At 35.4% G+C, this 23,125-nt stretch overlaps 1 protein-coding gene across 1 annotated transcript in view; it reads left to right on the top strand.

Moving 5' to 3' along the window:
* The window catches only part of MGAT4D (MGAT4 family member D), a gene marked incomplete at both ends in the record, with an annotated part of 46,693 nt that extends 23,780 nt beyond the window's left edge, over positions 1-22,913 (top strand). The window contains 7 exons of the mRNA XM_080796343.1: positions 951-997; positions 7,442-7,555; positions 9,240-9,315; positions 10,625-10,739; positions 13,737-13,867; positions 18,890-18,997; positions 22,908-22,913. Of these exons, the coding sequence (XP_080652469.1) occupies positions 951-997; positions 7,442-7,555; positions 9,240-9,315; positions 10,625-10,739; positions 13,737-13,867; positions 18,890-18,997; positions 22,908-22,913 (597 nt within the window). The remainder of the gene's footprint in view (positions 1-950; positions 998-7,441; positions 7,556-9,239; positions 9,316-10,624; positions 10,740-13,736; positions 13,868-18,889; positions 18,998-22,907) is intronic.
* Positions 22,914-23,125: the final 212 nt, after the last annotated feature.

The raw sequence follows: 23,125 nt of genomic DNA, 5'->3' as shown, positions 1-23,125 counted from the left end.
TTAAGAACTTTAAGTACTGTCAGAGGTATCTGCATCATGATGGATATTTAAAATAAGCAGTCTGACTATATACAGTTCAGAGTACTCAGATATGACAACAGAAATGTCATTCAAAATTTTACAGAATTTTATATTAGGAATGCTTGGGGCCCTGAGGCAATATTGTGTAATGCTAATCACTTTTGTTAAAAAAAAAAAAAAAATCTGAGAATGTACTACCAAAAGCTATTTACAAATGAATCTTTCATCTAATCTAGCACAGAATTCGATAAAGAGTAGGCACACAAGGTTTGTTGATGAAGGAAAATTTGGGAATCAAGCTGAGTAATACCATCTGGAAAACTGTGGTATAATTATTTTTTATAGATTTTATTTATTTGACAGAGAGAGAGAGAGAGAGATAGATCACAAGTAGGCAGAGAGGCAGGCAGAGAGAGAAGGGGAAGCAGGCTCCCCACTGAGCAGAGAACCCGATATGGGGCTTGATCCCAGGACCCTGAGATCATGACCTGAGCCGAAGGCAAGAGGCTTAACCCACTGAGCCACCCACGTGCCCCAAACTGTGGTATAATTTTGAAGTACATTTATTATCCTATAATGCTCATAAAATTAAGACATTTTCAAAAAGAGCAGTTCTTAGAAATAAGCCATCCCATTTTTAGGACAAACTGTTTTAGATACATAGGTTTTTGCATACTAATTTTTAAGTGTAAATAATGTGTAGTGATATTTTGTACTGTGACAAAAGGAAGAATGAAATATTTTCAGTATTCAAGTTGGGTCTTTAAGACATGTGGGTATTTTAAATTCTTTTATAGACAGTGAAAAAACAAAAAATTCTTAGGAAGCAATGCCATTCCATGCCTAAACTAGACTAAGGTGTAGCAACCATATAGTACCAAAACTATGAGGCGTGCTTAATTTCAGTGAAATATTTTTCTCATTTTTAGAGAAATGAAGATTATTTAAAATCTGTTGTTGACATGATTACAAAAAGGTAAGTAGTGTTTGATAAATTTGAAAATAGCTGTTCTTTCATTTTTGTTTTATTTTTTCTGCCCAATTATATTATTGCATAAGTGATCATATTCATTCTGATGAGCGTAGCTGTATAGAAAGAACTACTTGGAACTACGGGTCGTTCTAAGCTGTGACAAAGTATAGTTATAACTCCCCAGTTTTGTAGGTTGTCTGCCTAATAAAATCCAGCTTGTGCGTGTTATCATCGTTGTATCTATTCTCCATGAAATCTACCTCCTCTGAGAGAAGGCTACTAGATTATTTTTTAAGCATTCTCCTGTCCTTACTGTATGAAGTCACATTCTCCACTTCTGCTTATAATCTTCTGCCGGATGTAGCCTGGGAGAGGCGAGCACATGATGATGAACCAACATGAAGCTGTTTATCAAGCAAGATGCTGTGGAATGGACGCAGCCTTTCAGATCTTTATGTTCAAGTGGGTGATAAAATTGGTAAAGAACAAATCACAGCCAGGAGGCTGGTGTTTTGTACCAGTATGGCAAGGGCAGCATGAGAACATGTAGAGGGGGAAGCCTTTCACTCTACCTGTAAGATACAAGGAAACTGTTAAAGCAGATAAAAGGAGAAAGTGAATGCCTGGCAAATAGAATTGCTTGAGAAGGCAGAAAGGCCAAAAAGGAGCACACTAGATTTGTGGAAATGGAAGTGTATCGTGGAGTGTGGGTATTTGGGATTAAGGAAGGAGTATCAGTGGGAGCTCAGGCGGGCTGTGATAAGATCGTGAAGAGCTTGGGTAACATGCTGAGCATTGTGCACTTCGTGCTACAGACCAGGGTGGCAAACGCTGCCTTCAAGCAGAATCTGGCCATCAGACAAGTTTGGCTTTGCCTGCAAGGTGTTTTGTTTTGTCTCCTTACTAGATAGCTCAAGGGGCGGAAGCAAAGCTGTTTTTGTCAAAAAAATTCTAGCTAATAACTGCAGAATGAATGGAATTAGAAAATCACCGTTTCGAAACAACTGGTTCAGGCATGTCCTTAAGGGACATGTGGACGGGGCCCTTTACCAGGAAGGTGTGCCAGCCTGCCTCCAAACTGGAAACCCTTGGTCATTCAGATAGAGGGAATTCAGCACAGAGAATTGGTCAAGAAAGTGTTGACAGGGGCTGAGAGAACAAAAGAGAAGAAAGGAAGTGGGAGAAGCATCAAGGGAGCTGGGGTTATACCCCCACCCCCCATCCCCCCATCCCCTCCCCCATCCCCCCATTCCCTCCCCCACCACCCCCAGCACACGCTGGGCCGCCCCTGCTGCTGTGCTGTGGAAAATGCCCGGATGGCAGCGCTGGCCTGCTGCCTGAGCTGGGCACTCTACCCACTCCACGACCTCCTGCTGCTCCATCCTGCTGCTGCTGCAGACTTCCCCAACCCCAGAGTAGGAAGCAGAACCTCCTCTTTTACTGCCTTCTAATCTCTTGATATTGCCTCCCATGGGCAGAACCTACCTGGAAGCTGGCGAGCAGGGGGGCTGGGGTTGTGGCCTGCAGAGCCCCCGACCCTGCCGTCCAGGCAGAGCGGAGTGTGAGAATGGGGCTGAGGCCAGATGCGCAGCCAGCAGGAAGGGCTCGGGTGCCCGCCCCCCCCCCCCCAACCTCTGACCAGTCTCAGCATCACTGCCGCTAAGGCAGCCAGACATGCTGTGGCTTCTGGTGTGTAACAAATGAAATCCACTGTGAAATGACTAGAGCAGATTATTGCCCACTGCCCTCCAAAATACAATGTAACACAACACACAAGACAGAACAGCCTTCTTTCCCCCCCCCCCCCCAGTTTCAGAGGTAGAATTTCGTGAACCATCAGTTGATTCTAACACCCAGTGCTCAATCCATCATGTGCCCTCCTTAATGCCCATCACCCAGTTACTCCATCCCCCTCCCCCCTCCATCAACCCTCTTTGTTTCCTCTGACTAGCATTACCGTTTGTCTCCCTCTCTGTTTTCCTCTTATTTTATTTTTCCTTACCTTTCTCTATATTCATCTTTGTTCTTAAATTCCACATTTAGTGAAATCATATATTTAAGACAGAACAACCTTTAGTGTAATTTGAAAGCCAGTGTAGAGTGTACACAGTGAACAGAGGAAGCAATCCGTGGTAACCACTAGGATGCAGGACATTCTATAGGACAGTTGACCCAGTTCTATGAAAAAAGATAGTTGAGGGAAAAAGAGAAGAGCTGAAATGACTGGCGTGGATTATAAGTTTAAAAAAGAAGGAAGAAATAACTGGTTATAATGAGAGGAACTTGATGCTCCCTGGAGCACCCCCTCCCCACGCCCTGTCTTCATCCATTAGTTACTTGGATACTGGGCTTATTTGAATATCAACTGAATATCACGTGATATTAAAATTCTTAGCCTTGTAAGGTGTGATAATGGCTTGTGGTTGTGTAAATAAATGTGCTTTTTTGATTTTGACACTGAAGATTTAAAGGGTGAGAACTGATTATCTAGGATTTGTTTTAAAATACTTCAACAAGAAAAAGGGGGCTGAATGGATGAAACAAGTGTGATTAAAAAAAAGTAATGGTTGTTGAAATCAAGAGATCAGGTATTCATTATAGTCCCCCTTTTGTGTCTCTGTGTGTTAATTTTCATAATAAAATTTAAAGATGTAAAGAATTGAATTAGGCTATTCTCAGCAAGCTCCACTGATAGGGAGAGATGTTGAAGCACAGCAGCCTAAAGGAAAACTTGTGTTTGGCGGGGTGGGTCTGGAGATGGGAGCACCAGGAGTGGCTTTATACCTGCACTCAATGCTCATGGATGGGAGGAAGCTGATGAATAAAGTCTATGGGGGTTGGGGGGGGGGCAGTTGGATGCAAGGTACACATGGCAGGAGGTTTAGGGGAAAAAGATGGGAACGGGTGAAGGAGTAGGAAAAAATAGTTTGAGAAAGGAGGGTGAAATGAAAGCATTCCCTCCTTAAAGGATTTTCTTTTCTCTGTGAAAGAAAGATAGTATGTTGAGAATGAGTGATTTATTGGCAGTGAACTTGACCTTGAGGATGGTAGTGAAGCCTTGAAGTAGATGATGTGTGTGGAGGGAGATAGAACTGGTAGAGATTAACTAAAACACCCTTGTATGTCTAATTTTACCCAAAAAAGATTCCCCAGGGGAAAAAAGTTGTCTCATTCTTGAATCCTTAAAATGTTCTCATATTCCAGGATAGCCTCTCTTGGTTGCTTTATTCTGCATAATAAACCACTGTTTGAAGAAGACACATTAGCCTGAAATGACTTAAATCTATGCTAGTTTGGTGTCCTTATAAGGGAGTCTTAACAGAATCTGTTACAAAGAAGGCAGAGGTTTACAAACAATTTCTAGGGATATGTTTTGAAATCCTTTGAAAATGACTAAAAAATTACAGTATGTGGTTACTTGTGGAGATCACAAATAAAAATACTACTTGGTGTATAAAAACACTTATGTTTTGCTAGAAAGTGTACAGTCAATGTCACTGACTAGAATTTTAGTTAGACTTAATGATCATGTGTACCAGAGAACGATGTCAGATGATTCAAAAAGAGATTCTCATGATGATGAGAATGTTAATGTCAATACAGGATAAAGAGTTGGAATAAAATTGTTTTATTTTTTGTGAGAATAGAATACAACTATAATTTAAAAATAGATCTTATAGAATATGCAATTTTAAATGAGATTGTATCTAAGTTAATGTAAACTCGTAACTTTTCATTTCTATACCTAAATTTTTATATATTTAATTTAGCCAAAACTCTTTGCTAGGTCTGCTCATAGGGGTTAATGAAAGATTGCTCTGTATTTTATTGGTCTTAAATTTGAGACTATAATTGTTAAAGGACCCAACTGAGGTTATATATAACCTTATGTGAAACTGTATATAACTATTACTTTATGTAAAACTATACATCTATAAATTTTCTACTTTTTTATAATCACAAGGTAGAATCATTCATTTATAATGGCAACAATGTATAGTTATACCATTTTCCCTAGTCACTGGCAGCTAGCAATTCTGGTATCATTATCTCAAGAACTTTTGATGCTATCCATAACCTAACAAGCTAGAAAAGATTCAAAGAATCCTAGAAAGGTGTCCCCACACAGGATTTCAAAGGTCTTGCTTAAGACAGACTGAGTAAAACTGAGCCTGGAATCTTTCTCTTTATTAGTAATGGGAAATTATACCATCAAGATAGAAATTACTTGTAACTTGACTTTTGTTGCCTTGATACTTCGCCTGAAATTTTCTGGAGGATAAAAACTACTTACAAGCATCTGTAATCCAAACTTTTTGTGATTGTATATACTGCAACTTAATGTTATTTTCACTTGCCTCTGCTATTCTAAATTGCTATAAAAAGTTATGCAATTTCACTTTTAAAAATGTAGATATTATGTTAGTAATTTTTACCCCAAACCAAATAGAAATCCTCATTCTTTTCTTCCATACCAATATTTTCTACTCCTCAAGGAACATACTAAAATGGATTTTTAAAAAACCTTTCTGGGACGCCTGGGTGGCTCAGTCGGTTAAGCAACTGCCTTCAGCTCGGGTCATGATCCCAGGGCCCTGGGATCTCCTGGGATCGAGTCCCGCATTGGGCTCCCTGCTCAGCGGGGGGTTCTGCTTCTCCTTCTGCCTACTACTTCCCCTGCTTGTGCACTCTCTCTCTCTCTCTCTCTCTCTGACAAATAAATGAATAAATAAAATCTTTTAAAAAATAAAAAACCTTTCCATAAAATCAGAAGAGCCAGTAAGCCTTTCATCCCCTGTACTCACCCATTTACACTCCCACCTAAAAATATAAATAAGTAAACAAACAATAACTCTTCCATTGATACATAGAGCCTGGGAAGAATCTATGTCTGTAGAATTCTTTCCTTGCCTGGGTATGTATTGCTATTCCAGTTTTACAGATGAAGAAACTGAAGGTCAGAAGAAGTAAATGACTTGCTCGAAGTGTGTTAAGTGAAGGATGCAAAATTGGTAGAGACCCTTTTCTGGGTCTCACATTCTCTCTAGCACTGCTAGAGGTCGCTGCTGCTATCCCATGCTCATGATACATACCTATGAGGAAACATCTGGAAACCATTTAAAATGCAAATGAAAGGAATACAATTGTCCACATTCCGATGGCACAAGAAAGCAACAAGACCACATGTTTTGCTGTCTGTAAGTGAACTGAACAGAGTAACAGTGATCAGGCACCCACAAATTCTGAAAGGAGCAGTGAGATGGTGAGGTGATGATAGGCGATTTATGTAGTGATTTGTGAACTGAAGAGTCAGAAGCAAGTTCGTACTTTATGGAATTATTCGTGGTTAATACAGTGTGAAGACTCAATTCAACCAGTGTTGTTGAGGGAGAGCTGTTATTTAACTGACACATGGTAACTGAGATTCATGCATAATAGAATTGTGCAAAGTGAGGACTACTTATTTTGCACATAATAGAGATTGTGCATATAAAAACCCCATCTTGCTTTTTCACCTATTAGCATAAAACAAACATTATCTTGAGACTTTAGCATTTCAATAAATAATGTAATGCCTAAATTTAAATCTCATTTAAAGTCATATTATCTATCTCTAAAGGAAAACCATTTAATGCTCTACCTGGTGTGTCCTATCCTTTACCTTGACGGTACAAGGTGTGTATTACAGGTTTTGTGAGCAATATTTCATGCATTTTAATGATATCCTAGTTGGTCTATAAATATTAACTTTAAAGATTCTGAAAAGCATACATAGTCATCCAATGAGTTGAGGACAAGTCATACTCATTCAGCAGCCATGAGGCTATTCAAAAGGACGTTTACTAAACTCAAAATTATGCACCTTAAAAAATCGTCTAATGGGGGCACCTGGGTGGCTCAGTGAGTTAAAGCCTCTGCTTTCTGCTCGGGTCATGATCCCAGGGTCTTGGGATCAAGCCCCGCATGGGGCTCTCTGCTCAGCAGGGAGCCTGCTTCCTCCTCTTTCCCTGCCTGCCTCTCTGTCTACCTATGATCTCTGTCTGTCAAATAAATAAATAAAATCTTTTTTAAAAAAATCGTCTAATGTTCTATGCTAACTCGTTAGTTCCATTATCTTGAATCTTTTAGAGTACATACCTGATTGTAAACTTGCAAAATTTTAAAGTGCCTATAATTTTTACAAAAGGAAATTAATTTTATATTGTATTTTTTAACTTTGTTAGGTTGCTTACTAATTTGTAAAAGAAATAGACTAAAAAGTATTAGTTTCAAAATGTGGATATCATGTATATGATATCATGGATATCATATTTCACATGGATATCATGTGAAATAATTCAAATACAAATGTTATGTGGATATGCAGAAAGACATTCTTTTTAAATATCTTGTTATTTTGGTAAATCAAATATTAAGTTACAAGCTTCCAATTACTTCTGTTTACAGATTCAAAAGACAACTAAGGTCTGGATCATTAGAAATCATCTCAATACCTGCCTTTTTTTATCCAAATATATTACACATCAAGCAGTCAACGGAGGACTCTGGAAGATCAGAGAGGTATGACGTACTACCTTAAATAACCCCATCAGATGTAATGTAGGAACCGGCATCCGATAGACCCCATCTCAAACACAGCCAGCTCCTGTTAGCTTGCAAGAGCTGACTGTGTGCAGCTCTTCCCAGTCTGCATCCAGCAGCGTCAAGTTGGTAGCATGAAATCAGCCGTGGTAGGAGCATTTATACCATGGAGATGGGCAAAATACAAACCATGGTTCACCCTCACGCTACTCCCCAAAGAATCAGTTGTTAAAATATTTACCACCAGCACACCACTGAGTATCTGTGTTCACGTTTTCAGCCAATAATTAGCAAGGGCATAAGGAAGGGGGGAAGCCTGGGGCTATAAATTATTACGGGTACATTCTAGTTCCAGTTTTTTTGTTTGCTGTAGGTCATCCTAGACAGGTAGTTTAGACTTTGTCTTCTTACCTTCCTCTGCTTTCCCTTGTGCATAATAAAATCTACAATATATATTTGGAAAAGTCATTGTAAGAGTAAAATATAGTATTTATGAAATAATTTTGAAAAAAGTCTATACATGTATAAAGGATCACTATTGTTTGATTATAAATATCATAGGTATTATAAGAAGTGTAATGATTTGGTTTCTTAAAATTACTAGAGTAAAAGAAATGTCAGAATTCAGAAAAAAGTTTGATCCCAGAAAACTTACTAGCTCTGTTTTGTTTTATGGTAATAAATGGTGTGTCAGAATCTGGAAATCTCTTAGGGATTTTCTTTTGCTTTGAATTAAGTAGACAGTTCTTAGAGTCATAGAGCTGGGAAACATTGTAGATCCTGTTTTTCCTTCTGCTCTTTGTGTCTCCATCATCATTTCTTATTTTTTTTTAAACAATCTCTCTCTGCGTTATTCCCCTTGTCTCCATTCCTCTGCCTGGGACTTACTTCAGGCTATCCAGGATCTATTTGTTTTCCCTAAGCCTAGCCTAGCCTGGTCTCTCTTCCAGTTCATTCTCCATGTGTAGCCAGAATACCTTTTTCATAAGAGATCAGGTCCAAAGTTTCCTTCCTGATCTCGTCTCTACCCATCTCCCCATCAGCAGCTTTTCCCTCCTCTGTCTGTACTCTGAATCTAAGGTGACACACCTTCTCGTGCATTTCATGTCTTGGCAATACTGGTCCTCCCACTGAATGCCCGGCCTCCAGATCCACCCGTCCCATCTTATTTTATGTCATCATTGCCAATGTCTCTGTAGGGCACTTGCCTAATTGTTCTGATTTGATTACTTTTCTGTCTTTTCATACTGGATTATGAAACTCAGAAGGGCAGAACTGCATTGTGTCTTGCTCTTTGTATGTTCAGGAAGTGGCCTAAACCTAGCTTAGTATTAAATTAGAATAGAGTTTCTTCTTATTTTTATTTGAACAAGACCTAAGACCACAGAGAATATTAACTTTACTACACAGGTCAGAATTTAACCAAAACATAAAATAGATAGATAATGCTTTTCCTAGTTTAGTGATGGCAGATAAGGTCCACTGAATAAAGATGGGAAACATTTTAATACAACCTTTCAGTGTAACATATTTAATTGCACTTACTGTAGATAGTACTCTATGTTAGCAAAGCGTAAAAAATTGTTTTAATTACTGAAGTGCGCTTATAAATCAAAATTATATAATAATGACAAATATTAACAGATTTTATTGCTGTCTTTAGATGGCGTATCAAACAAGTACTGGATTTTTGTTTTTTGATGCTGTATGCCCAACCCAAGGCCATGTATTATTTACAGGTAAGACTGTGGGGTGTGTGCATGTGTGTGTATAAAATTTAAAGTGGAAGTATTATGTTCTCCTTCCCTCTTTTGATTCCTTCCTTCCTCATTGTGTTCCTCCACCTTACTTTGTATTCAGAAAATACTTAATGTATTTAAGTTCCAAAAGGAAGTTTAAAGTTGATTTTATGTAAGTCTTCTTGCTGGATTTACTGTTAACAAAGGAAATTTTAGTTACCTGAAGCAAACTGTAAAGAAATTCTCAAATTAGGAAAAAAAAAGAAATTATGCTCCTTACATTTCTCTTCCCACAAATTTCTTACATTAGGCAGACGCATTTTGAGCACGTACAGTATGTCAGACAGTGCGTATGCTTACCGTTGGTACCCTACATAGGCTCGCACTGTATGTTCAACCCAGTGCTACAGTGCCTTTCTGTATTTCTGAAATAAAGCAATTATATATAGATTGAATTCCCTGAATTCTGGTGTATTGTTAAATAATAATGTTATGTTTCCCAGCAGTGAGTGTACGCCTTACTATATGTGACAATATGTAGTTGTAAGAAGAGTTTGCAAGATATCATTGGAGAAGAGAGAATGTTAGAAAAATACCTGAAGCACGGTCCTCTCTTTTACTAGAAGAAAAAAAAAATCTTTTGATTCCTAGTTAGTGGAATGGAGCAGAAACACGAGATCCAGCCAATGAATCCTTCCCAGTATATAACGCAGTTCTCTTTTGTGCTCTGGTCATATGCTTGAGGACTTTCTCATGTTTCTGACTCATTTAGGAGGCTTTTTTAGTGCATAGATTACACATAATATATATGAGATTAAAAAGAAAGGAAAATTCTAGTTTTCCTTTCCCCCTCTCTTAGGGAGAACTATTCTTAGGCTTATGTGCATCATCATTCCACCCAGCTGGTGGTGGATGAGAGTGCAGGTTCCCTTTTGTCGACTCTTGGCCAGCCACCCTCTCTGGCAATAGGACATGGCACCTGTCATCTCGAACATAAAACTAATTGGCCTTAAATTAGAAAAGGAAGTATTTGTAAGGATGAAAATGGATTCAGGTAAGCAATTTTTTTTCAGTGAGGATTTAGATTGAGTGTTCCATATTATTGTTTAGGAAAGAAACCTATCATCTCTGGTCTCAGAATCTGAAAGTGAAAACTAACAGTAAAAACCCTCAGCAACTTGAACTAAAAATAAAATAAAACATTTTCTTCAGTGTATGCTGCTGAAAGTATTTTCAATTCTCAAATGAATGCAACTTATTCAATGGAAGTATCAAAGTTACTAATGACTTTCTGTTTTTTTTTTTCCAGCTAGAAGATGATATCATAGCTAAAAAGACATACTTTACAAAAATCACAGATTTTGTGCATAATATCACTTCAAAAAATTGGTTTTATATTGAGTTTTCAATTCTTGGATTCATAGGTAAACAATATATCTATTTTTAAGCACACAATAATCTTAAAAGTTCTTAAGAACTTATCAATTTGGGATGCCTGGGTGGCTCAGTTGGCTAAGCGACTGCCTTCAGCTCAGGTCATGACCTTGGAGTCCTGGGACCAAGTTCCACGTTGGGCTCCCTGCTCAGTGAGGAGTCTGCTTCTCCCTCTGGCCCTCCCCCTTCCCGTGCTCTCTTTCTCTCATTCTTTCTCTCAAATAAATAAATAAAATCTTCAAAAACTTATCAGTTTGTTAATAAATGGAAAGGAATGGCATGATTTCTATAAAGATACTTTTTTTTTTAAAGATTTTATTTATTTATTTGACAGAGATCACAAGCAGGCAGGGAAGCAGGCAGAGAGAGAGGGAAGCAGGCTCCTCGCTGAGCAGAGAGCCCGATGCGGGGCTTGATCCCAGGACCCTGAGATCATGACTTGAGCCGAAGGCAGAGGCTTTAACCCACTGAGCCATCCAGGCGCCCCTATAAAGATACTTCTTAAGATAAGATCAAATTCAAGTATCTGAATTTCAGAAAATGTATTTTCAAACCAATTTTTTCCTAGATGGACAATATAAATTAGCAGGTTGACATATACATATATGTTATAAAAATGTAGGAAAGATACCACTTGCTAAGTGCTTGCTGAGAGTCTGCAAGTTCAGTGACTAAGGCGTACTTCTCGATTTTATGTAGAAAAATAGTTTCAGTTTACATAGAAACTCAAAGAATTAAAGTTCTAGAGAACGGAATTCTAACTTAGGACTCCTGTACTCTAAATTCCTTGTCACTTCCGGTATGCCAAAGCTGACCTACCTAGAAAAGTATAAAAATATATGAATCGGACCCACCACCGAGGAGTTCCTAAAATTGTGCCCATGCTGTGATTTTTAAAAAATTTTCTTCTATGAATTTTCTTTTGCTTCCTTCCATTCTCTCCACTCTTCCTTCTACACTTTTCTTTTTATTTGAACTTTGAGGTAGCAAGTCGAATGACCTTACTCATTTCATGGTGCACGTCATCGTTTCTTCATGCAGGAGCCTTCTCTTATTTTATTTTATTTTTTTTGTTTTATGCCCAGTCCCTACTCCCACTTCCTCCCACCCCCCAACAGGTTTGTGTTCTACTGTGTTCAAAGAATACATATAAATATGCATGTATCCTGCCAATACTTGGTGTTTATCACATTTGTACCTGCTTAAAGTTTACAAAAACAGGTGATGTGATAAGCTTATTCATGCCCCTTACATTTTTGTCCTTAAAACTAGATTTTAAAACTGCCAACATGTCGATTTATGCCCATTTAGTTTATTGTTCCTCCTGCTGTTGCATAAGCCCTACGTAATAATCCATTTGATATATCCAGCCTCAGAGTGGTTGACCTTGATTGCTTCTAACTCTCTCCTACCACAAAGAAATGAAGTGGCATATATGTCCCTGGGAGCAGAACCACGGAGGGTGAATGTAGCAGGGTCTCTACGTAGCCAGATTGCTTTGCAGATTGGCTGTACTGTTTATACCCCCCTAAACAGTGTGTAAGAAGGAGTTCCTGCTTCCCCATATGCTTGACAATATTTGATTCTTTCTGTTTTGTTTTTGTTTTTGTTTTTTTGCCACTTGGAGGAGTATAAAGCATTTCTCTGACTGCTCGTGAAATCTGTTATTCATATACTTACTTGATCACCTTCTTTCCCATACTTTTTTGTTAAGTGCTGTAGAATCCAATTTTAAGACCTTATTTTGCTCAGCTTTGATTTAAATAAGAAGAAGAATTATAGGTAGCAGTAATACCTGATGAGCTTGAAGAGGAAGTAAGCTTATTGATACATTACTTTGTGAACTATAAATTCCTTTTAATCTTTTTCACTGAAGTCAGGTATGAGAAGGATAGAAAATATTCACATTCTGATCACAAGAGCACATTGAACAGGAGCACTATATATGTAAAACTGTGAAGTCTTATTTAAGCTTAAGTTTATAAGGGCTTTGTTTTCTGTTATAATAATAATAATTTTCTTACTCAATATTACCAAAACTATGAGTTTGCTAAGCAGAATTTTATAGCATACTGACAGCAGATAAGGAAAACACAAATACTGAATCAACTATTTCTATCATTAAATCACTTGGTCACTGTATATACTGGTGCCAAAAAAATTAAAATACAACTATACATTTCACTAACTAATCCATACAGACTCAGCTCCTAGTGAAAAAAACCGAAGCATGCTTACTTCCTACCAGCATGTTTATTAAATGGTTGGATGTTTTTTATACTATTTACTTTAAAGTGAAAATTTACTTGAATTTTATACCTTCAACTTCATTTTAAAATTAAGTTAATTTTAAAATTAAAGATGTAGTATATTAGAAAAAAGCAAATAGACCTAATATCGTACTTTAAGATATAGCAAATCTTGAAGAATCACAAATGTGAAATAGAAATAAAATTCGTATTAATGATGCTCAAATACTGAAATAATACGGTATTCTAATCAAAATTAAGTGTTAAACATAAAAAAATCTGGTAGATTGATAGAGTTCTACAAAAGTCAGGTTGTAAATCAATTTCTGTAAAATTAAGTAAAAGATTAAAGCTCCTATAGTTTTCATGTTATTTATATATCTTTTATTATTATGTATGTATCTTTCATTTGATTTAGAAAATTGATCTCATTGGTTATCAAAATTACCTGAGAGTATTCACTGTACTAAACCTGCTTCACACGTCTTGCCCAGAAATGGTAATCATTAATACTTAAGCAGATGTATTATTTTGTTTTATTATCCTTCAACTTCACTAATACTTCAAGCTTTATTTATTTTGAAGGAACATGATATATTTAATCTTTAATGATTTGGGGGGTCTTTTCTCATGTTAATAGAATGAACAAATGTATATAAGTGTTATTTTATGATATATTGTTAATTGGATTTGTAAACACTCAAGAGTTATTTGGATTTGTTTACTTTTTCTCCATAGGAAAGCTGTTTAAATCTGAGGACTTAACTGACTTTGTACGTTTTTTTTTAATGTTCTACAAAGATAAACCCATAGACTTGCTCTTGGGGGACATTTTTCAGGTAAAGATGTGTAACCCAGGAGAAACTCCTGTGAGTATTTCTTTACTTTGTAAATGCAAAATATTTTAGGAAAATACTATCTGTCTAATGTAATTCCCTAAAATTTGTTCACCAAATTAAACCTAATGAATGCATTAATTTTTTGACTTCCGGTATCCAGAACTTTTACTGACACTTATACGTACTAAATGAAGTAATGAGAGGCCACAAATGTAGTGAAAAGTAGAAAAAAGTAGAAAAAAGGAGACAAAAAAAACCCAAAAAAGTAATAAAATGATGGATGTAAATCCAAATATGTTGATATTTACATTAAATATAAATGACTAAAATATTACCAATTAAGAGGGAGTTCATCAGAATGGATTAAAAAACAGCAATTACTTGCTGTCCATATTCAGTTCAAATATAATGATATACATAGGTTAATAGTAAAAGGTATAAAAAAGAAATACCTGCAGACACTAATCAAAGAAAATCTGTAGTAGCTATATTAATATCAAAGTATACTTTGGTGCAAAAAAAACCCAAAAAATTTGACCAGGGATCAAGAAAGATACTACATACTGGTAAAAGGGTCAAATCACCAAGAAGATATGACAATCATAGAAGTATGTATACATTTAACAACAGAAACTCAAAATACGTTAAGCAAAAGATGACAGAACTAAAGGAGAAAATAGATTAGTCTGCAGTTATAGTTGGAGACTTCAACACTCCTATTTCAGTAAGCAGCAGAGTTGGTAGGTAGAAAACCAGCAAAGAGATAAAAGAATTGAACATCATCTACCATCTGGATTTAATTGCTATTTTATTTTAAAGATTTTCTTTATTTATTTGACAAAGAGAAAGAGAAAGCACATGTACATAAGCAAGGGGAGTGGCAAGCAGAGGGAGAGGGAGTAACAGGGCTCAGGCTCAGTCCTGCACCTTGGGATCATGAACTGAGCTGAAGGCTGATGCTTAACCTGCCGAGCCCCTCAATTGATATTTTAAAAACACTATGTCCAACAGCAGTAGAAATCATACTCTTTTAAAGTATGTATAGAACATTCACCAAAATAGACATGTCTTGTATCATAAAACAAAGCTGACAAATTTAAGATGAAATCACAAAAAAAATGAAACTAAAATTTGACTACAGTGGAATAAAATTAGAAATTAATAACAGAAAGATAACTGAAAAATCCACAAGCATGTGGAATTTAAACAATACACTCCTGAATAAACCAGAGTGAAAGAGAAAGTCTCTAAAGGAAAATTAGAAAATACTTTGAATTGAATGAAAAGAAAATACAACCTATCAAAATTTGTGAGATGCAGTTAAAGCATTACTTACAGAGAAATTTATCTTAGAAGAAACCATTATCTTAGAAGAGAAGAAAGATCTCACATTAGTAATTTCAGCTTCCACCTTAAGTCACTAGAAAAAGAAGAGTGAAATAAACCCAAATCAAGCAGAAGAAAGAGAATAATAGCTACGAGGGCAGAAAGAAATGAAACTGAAAACATAAAGGCAGTAGAGAAAATTAATAAAACCAAAATCTGGTTCTTTGAAAAGAGTAAGAAAACGGATAAATTTCTAATAAAACTGACAAAACCCCAAAACATAAATTATCAATATTAAAATGAAAGAGAATATCATGGTATATATGTAGATGTGTGTGTATCTAAATCTAACAAAATATGTAGGTTTATCTATATGCTGGAAACTTTAAAATGCTGATGAAAGGAAGAGACATACCATGATCATGGATTGGAAAGCTCAGTATAGTAAATATGAAAATGTTTCCTAAATTGATTTATGGACTTATAATTCCAGTCAAAATCCCAGCAGGATTTTCTATGGTAGTTGTAGACAAGCTAATTCTAAAATTTTTAAGAAAAGGGAAAGGAACTAGTTTAGCTAAAATGATTTTGAAAAAGAAGAATAAAGTTGGAGGCATTACGGCACTCAAATTCAAATCTTATGATAAAGCTACAGTAAGCAAGACAAACATTTATAGAAAAGAGGTAAACAAATAGACCCATGGAACTAAACAGATAATTAAAAAATAGGTCCACAAAATATGGCCAGTTGATATTTGACAAAGGAGCATATGCAATTCAAGGGAGAAAGAATAGTTTTCTCAAAAAATGTATATTGGATTAATTGAAGGTGTGTTTGTGTGTATGTGTGTGTGTATGTGTATATGATCTCAACCCAAACATCACACTTGATACAAACATTATTTCAAAATACATCACCTATATAAATATGAAACATAAACTATGAAACTTTTAGAAGAAAGTGTAGAAAAATATCTTCAGGCTCCAGGAGAAGGAGAAGAGTTCTTTGACATGACACTAAAACTATGATCCTTTTTTTTTTCTATTGCTAGATTGAATTTCATCCAAATTAAATCTTTTGTTCTATAGATTTTACTGTTTGAGGATAAGACACCATAGATAAGACACCAAAGAAATATTTGTAAATTCCATATACAACAAAGATTTGTATTCAGAATATATATAAAATTCTTAAAACTTAGCAACAGTGAAACAACCCAATTAAAAAATGGGCACAAGACTTGAACAGACACTAGAAAGACAGTTTCTCCCTTACAGCAATAAGCAATGAACTCAGTTTTTCTTTATCAACAGGTTATTTGGGGGGTAATTTGGGAAGCCAGCATTTGATAATACCATCTCATTGGTACTTCTATTAATAACTTAACAAATGTTAGAATTTCTATTTCCTAAAGTGCAACTCCTCAACTAATTTTATCTGACTATAGTTTCAAATTAAATTAACCTAGGATTATTTAATTAGTTTACAGTTTCAAAAACAATTATTTAATGTAATATTTTCCTACATGTTAGTACTAAGTAGAAATGCATTTAAGTAAGTCTTCTTTTTTTTTTTTTAAAGTAAGTCTTCTGTTTAAAAAATAAAACAAAAAAAAGCAACCTACTGAATGGGAGAAGATATTTACAAATCTGATAAGGGGTTACATATATCTGATAAGAGGTTCATATCCTAAATATATAAGGAACTTATACAACTCAAACACACACACACACACGCAAATCTAATTTGAAAAAATGGGCAGATAACCTGAATAGACCTTTTTCCAAGGAAGCCATACAGATAGGGGTGACTGGGTGGCTCAGCCAGTTAAATGCCTGCCTTTGGTTCAGGTCATGATCTCAGGGCCCTACAATCAAGGCTCATATCAGGCTCTGCTCAGCAGGGAGTCTGCTTCTCCCTCTCCCTCTGTGTGCGCACTCTCTCAATCTCTCTCTCTCTTAAATAAATAAGTAGCCATACAGATGGCCAACAGATACATGAAAAGATGTTCAACATGACTCATCACCAGGGAAATGAAAATCAGAACCATAATGAAATAGCACTTCACACTGGTCAGAATGGCCAAAATAAAAAACATAAGAAATAACAAGTGGTGGCAAGGATGTAAAGAGAGAAAAACAACAACAACAACAAAAAACACCCTGTGTGCTGCTGGTGGGAATATAAATTGGTCCATCCACTATGGAAAACATGAAGGTTCCTCAAAAAATTAAAAATAGAATTGCCATATGATCCAATAATTCCACACTAGATATTTACCCAGAGAAAACCAATACTTATTGGAAAAGATACATGCACCCCTATGTTTTTGCAGCATTTTTTACACTAGCCAAATTGTGGAAGCAGCCCGAGAGTCCATCAATAGAGGAATGGATAAGGAAGATGTGATATATATACTCAATGGAATATTATTCAGCCACACAAAGAAATCTTAACATTTGCAACAACATAGATGGAACTAGAGAGTATAATGTTAAGTGAAAAAAAATCAGAGAGAAAAGGGAAAAGGAGAGACAGAATCTTAAGCAGGCTCCATGCCCAGTGTGCAGACTTGACTTCACGACCCTGAGATCGTGACCTGAGCTGAAATCAAGAGTCAGACACTTCACTGACTGAGCCACCCAGATGCCCCAAGAAATAGATTAAACTATATAGGACAAACTGGAGGTTACCAAAGGGAGGTAGATGGGATGAGTGAAATAGGTGAGGGAAAGTAAGAGTGCAATTACCATGATGAGCACCGAGTAATGTATAGAATTGTTGAATCACTACATTGTACCCCTGAAACTAATATGACTCTGTATGTTAACTATACTGGAATAAAAATTGTGTTAATTTTACTGGAAAATGGCTTCTGGGTAGTTCAGTCAGTTAAGCATCTGACTATTGATTTGGCCTTGGGTCGTGATTGCAGGTTCATGAGATCCAGCCCTGTTTCTGGCTCTGTGCTCAGTGGGGAGCCTGCTTGAGATTTTGTCTCTCCCTCTCTCTGTGCCCCTCCCCACTGGGTGTTTACTCTCCCTAGCGTGCATACACATTCACTCTTTCTCTCTCAAATAAATAAATCTTTTTTAAAAATTGAGTATATAAATTTGAGATGTATTTTTATGAATTTTCTGTGTATACAGTATATAAAATAATTATCAAAAATCATAATAATTTCAGATGTTTTCTTCTAATAGGAATGGTGTCACAGGTCGTCTTTCTTATTTTTATTTTAATGAGATTAACCAAATCTTTTTTCATAAAATATAATATTGGTTCTTCGTTTTAATCATGTGTTTTTATACTTAAGAAGAAATTAAAGAAGATACAGCTCAGTTTAGGAATTAATGACTATGGAAAGAGAAAGAATAATGTAGTCCAAGAGAAATAGAAAAATATGAAAAAATTTCATCTATGTTATTGAAATAAAAAGAAGGGAGCAGAAGATTACAGTTGGTACAACAGTAGCCTGGTTTTCTAAGGCAGAGTTCAGGAAAATACACGCTTTAACTAAAACCTTTTTATATCTCAACTTGTGTTTTATTATCCTTATGAAGAAAAAGCTAAGAAATAGGTTTAATGTAATTTTTAAATATCAAAATAAAAACCTAATATAATACAAAAACTAATATAATACAAAATTCTGCCATCCATAAATGCAATCAAAAGGAGTATTTGGGTTGTTACAGAAGATTGTTGTTTCTCTTATTTTTCCCTAGGAAAAATGTGCAGAACGAAATAAGCAAATTCGTATTCAATATAAGCCTTCTCTTTTCCAGCATGTGGGTATAGAGTCATCACTCCCTGGTGAAGAACAATATTCCAAAGTAAGATTTTGAAATGTATCTTCAGTAATATACAATGTCTCATGAACTTATAAAATATTGTTTAGGAAAGGAGAAATGAAAACTTGAGAATAAAATATGGTTGTTTAAACATAATTCATCTTACGATAACTGTGTGTTGGGCAGAGCAATTTTCTTTTCAAGACCCAAGTTATCTGTCATGGTAAGAAAAATCTAGCCTATGTAAACTTCTTTGTTTTACTGTTACCAGCTGTGCAATGCAAGTAATTGACAAACATGTTTTAAAAATCATAATAAAATTCACCATCTTAGTCTAATATTTAAAGTTATAGAAGAATATTTCTAAGTAAAATGCTCCTATTATTGAACTTAAATGTATCAACATTCTTCTTTAAGATCACTGAGATCAACAAAATATCAACAAAAACTCAGTATTGTTTGATTTTTAATCATTCTTTAATTTGCCATCTTTTTTTGGAAGCAATGTTATTTGTAATTGACTTAACATCTTGGTAGGGCAGAAGAAGCAGAGACTTCAGAGTCAAAACAACTAAGTTTTAGTAATGGTGGCTTATGTACATGATATTGGGCAAGCCCTAACCCTCTGTGCTTTTTTCATCTGTAAGAGAAGTTTAAATTAGATGATCCTTAAGATGTTTCCTACCTTTGTAATCTCTCCCTTCTTAGTTTCTTCACACGACAAAGCAAGTGATTGCTTTAACCCTTTGTCAATTAAAATGAGAGAAATGCACATACACATACTCCCATCATTTCATTCATTTTTTATGACCCGCCCTCTTTCCATCTTTTCTACTCCTTATCTCTATGTGTTCATTGCACTGCACTCTTTGGAACACTGTCTGAAACATAATGTGGATTCAGTAAATGTTAGCTGTTAGCAGTCAGGCAAAGTGAACTTCTAGATTAAAAGTGTTCATTAAGCAAAACAAACAAGCGCCAGGAATAATGAAAATTTAACTGTTATGAGTGTTCATACAACAAATAACACCATGAAAATAAATAAAACATAGCCGCAGGTGATGCAGAAAGAAACTATCTATGCCATTCTGTTTGTTGGTGCTATTATAATGGGACTCTTTTCTTCTATTATATTTTTTGCTGGATAAGCTATTTTAACCTTACCTTTTGTAAATTCACAACAGACTAGAATATTTATCTAATCATTCATAGTTTAGTATTATAATCTAGCTTTTTTCCTTTTTTATACTTCACCCCATGTGAAATAGAAATAAATAACAGTTTAATGATATGTCTAATGTGATCGTGTATTTCCAAAATCTATATTATTTTAATTGTCAAAATTATTTAATTATATATATTAATTATTTAATTATATTATTTTAAAATTTTCTAACAGGATATTTATTATTAGGAGCTTCATAATTCAAATACCTTCTTTAAAAATGATGAACTTCATTCTTTGGAAAAAATGGCATAATAAGGATTAATCTTAGCTCTCAACTTACTTCATAGTGCATAAGAGACTATATCATATAAAAAAATTTAAGCCTTTGATAATATAGGAAGTATAAAATAGTAAGTATAAAAATTGATATATAGAAAATTATCAGATTTTTGTTTTAGTAAGTATGAAACTGATATATAGAAAATTATCAGATATTTGTTAGCCTTAATTTATAATCGTGTTTTGTGTATTTTAAAATCGTATGCAGATAACTTTCTGATATACTAATATTTTGTTTTAGAAGAATGAATAAGTATTTTCTTTTCCTTTTTTATCATATACTGTAGACATATAATGAATATGGACGCAATAGATTTGAGTTTGAAGCCTCATTTTTTTTAAAGATTTTTATTTATTTGAGAGAGAGCGCGTGCACATGCAAGCAAGGGGTGAAGGAGAGGGAGGGGCAGAGGGAGAGGCAGACTCCCTGCTGAGCAAGGAGCCCAACGCTGGGCTCATCCCAGCACCCTGGGATCATAACCTGAACTGAAGACAGACACTTAACCAACTGAGCCACCAGGCACCCCTGAAGGCTCATTCTTATCAATAGTTGTAACAATATGGATGAATCTCTACGGTTGCATTATGCTAAATGAAAAAAGCCAGATGCAAAAGACTGTATACTACATGATTCAATTGTATGGAATGCTAGAAACGGCAGATCCTGATATCTCATTATGATTTTAATTTGCATTTCTTTAATGATCAATGATGTTGAGCATCATTGCTAGTTGCTTGTGTGAATACATATATAAAATACATACATTTTTACAAAATGTAAATTTTAATGAAATGTATGTATATGTTTTGTGAAGTGTTTTCTTGAGTATTTGACCATTTAAAAAATGGGTTGTTCACCTGTTTGTTTTTGAATTGTTATAATTCCATATATAGTCGGACCACAAGTCTCATCTTATGGCTTTCTCTTTCATTTGTTTAATTTCATTTTCTTTCAATGAATGAAAGATTTTAACTTTGATAGAGTTCACTCCACCCAAACTCCACTCTGTCCATATAGTTATGTCAGTGTTTAGCTCAGTATTCAGTGATTTTATGGGAGTATAAATGCTATTTACACTTAAACTACATAATATCCTCTATTTTTCCTTTATTATACAGTTTTTTTTGGAGTTTTTTTTTTTAAGATTTTATTTATTTATTTGAGAGAGAATGAGAGAGAGAGAGAGAGCATGAGAAGAGGGAGAAGCAGACACCTTGCCAAGCAGGGAGCTTGATGCGGTACTCGATTCTGGGACTCCAGGATCATGACCTGAGCCGACAGTTGCCCAACCAACGGAGCCACCCAGGCGCCCCTTCTTTTGGAGTTTTAAATTGATTTTATTTCAATGACTTATCACTAATTTACCCTTAGATTCCCTGTGAATTATCTAAATCTGTTCTTGGTATATTCAAACATTTTAAAAATCATGGATAAATGTTGAATATCGTCAAGTGCTTTCTGCATTTCTACTCCTTCTTAATCTTGAAAAATACCTCTCCTTCAGCCCTCTGACCAGTTCTAGAAGATATCTTAAGAACTGGGGGGGTTGATTTTCCTGTTTTCAATATCCCAAATCTGTATCGTACTTGATCTACTTGTTTGTTTGGTAAAGCACACCCTCCAGTAATTTCTTGAGAAAGATTGTGTAGGAAGTGAATTCTTGGAGAAGTAAAACATCTTGAAATGACTACAGTCTGTCAAACTTAATTGTTAGGTTGGCTAGGCAAAGAAATCTGAATTCTGATTTTTGAAGGTATTCAAGAGTGTAACCAAGGAAAAGTAATTAAAACCATTTTAATTCCTGTTTCTTGGTATAAGAATGACTTTCCCATCTGTAAACCTTTAATATTTGTCTTGTATTTAAGGTTCTATAATTTCATGATGATGGGTCTATTTTTATTGATTGTGATTCATCTTTGGTAGGGCTTTTTTTTTTTTTTTTTTTTTTTTTTTTTAAAGATTTTATTTATTTATTTGTCAGAGAGAGTGAACGCAGGCAGACAGAGAGGCAGGCAGAGGCAGAGGGAGAAGCAGGCTCCCTGCTGAGCAAGGAGCCCGATGTGGGACTCGATCCCAGGACGCTGGGATCATGACCTGAGCCGAAGGCAGCCGCTTAACCAACTGAGCCACCCAGGCGTCCCTGGTAGGGCTTTTTAATGTGAAAACTCATGTCTGGATTCTGGAAAATATTCACAAATTATTTTATTGATAAATTTTCTCCTCTATTTTCTATGTTCTTTTTAAGGAGCCCTATTTTGACTGTTGGATTCCTTGGGTTGATGTTCTCTCTCTCTCTTCCCTACTTTCTCCTTCCTGTTTTCTTTCTATTTGCTTCACTTTCTGAAAGTTTTTGTAAATTTCATCTTAAATCCTTTTTATTAATGCTTTTTTGGGGGGCAGGGCAGTTTTCATTAATTGATTGATTATTGTTTTTGTTATTATAGCTTTAATGCCTAAGAACCCCTTTTGTGCTCCTAATGCCATTGTCCCTTCTTTCAACATTCAGTTCTTATTTTATGATTGAAATACTTCCACTTAACCCTCTGAGGATTTTAATAGTTTTTTTTTTTTAAAGATTTGTTAAAAATTTCTTCTTCCTGCATAGTTTCTATTTCCTCCAAGTTGTTTTTTGTTGGTGGTGGTCTCTGTTCTTCAAGTTGCT

This window comes from Martes martes (assembly GCF_963455335.1).
Source record: "Martes martes genome assembly, chromosome: 2".
Taxonomy (NCBI): Eukaryota; Metazoa; Chordata; class Mammalia; order Carnivora; family Mustelidae; genus Martes; species Martes martes.
This window is presented reverse-complemented; position numbering and strand designations above follow the sequence as displayed.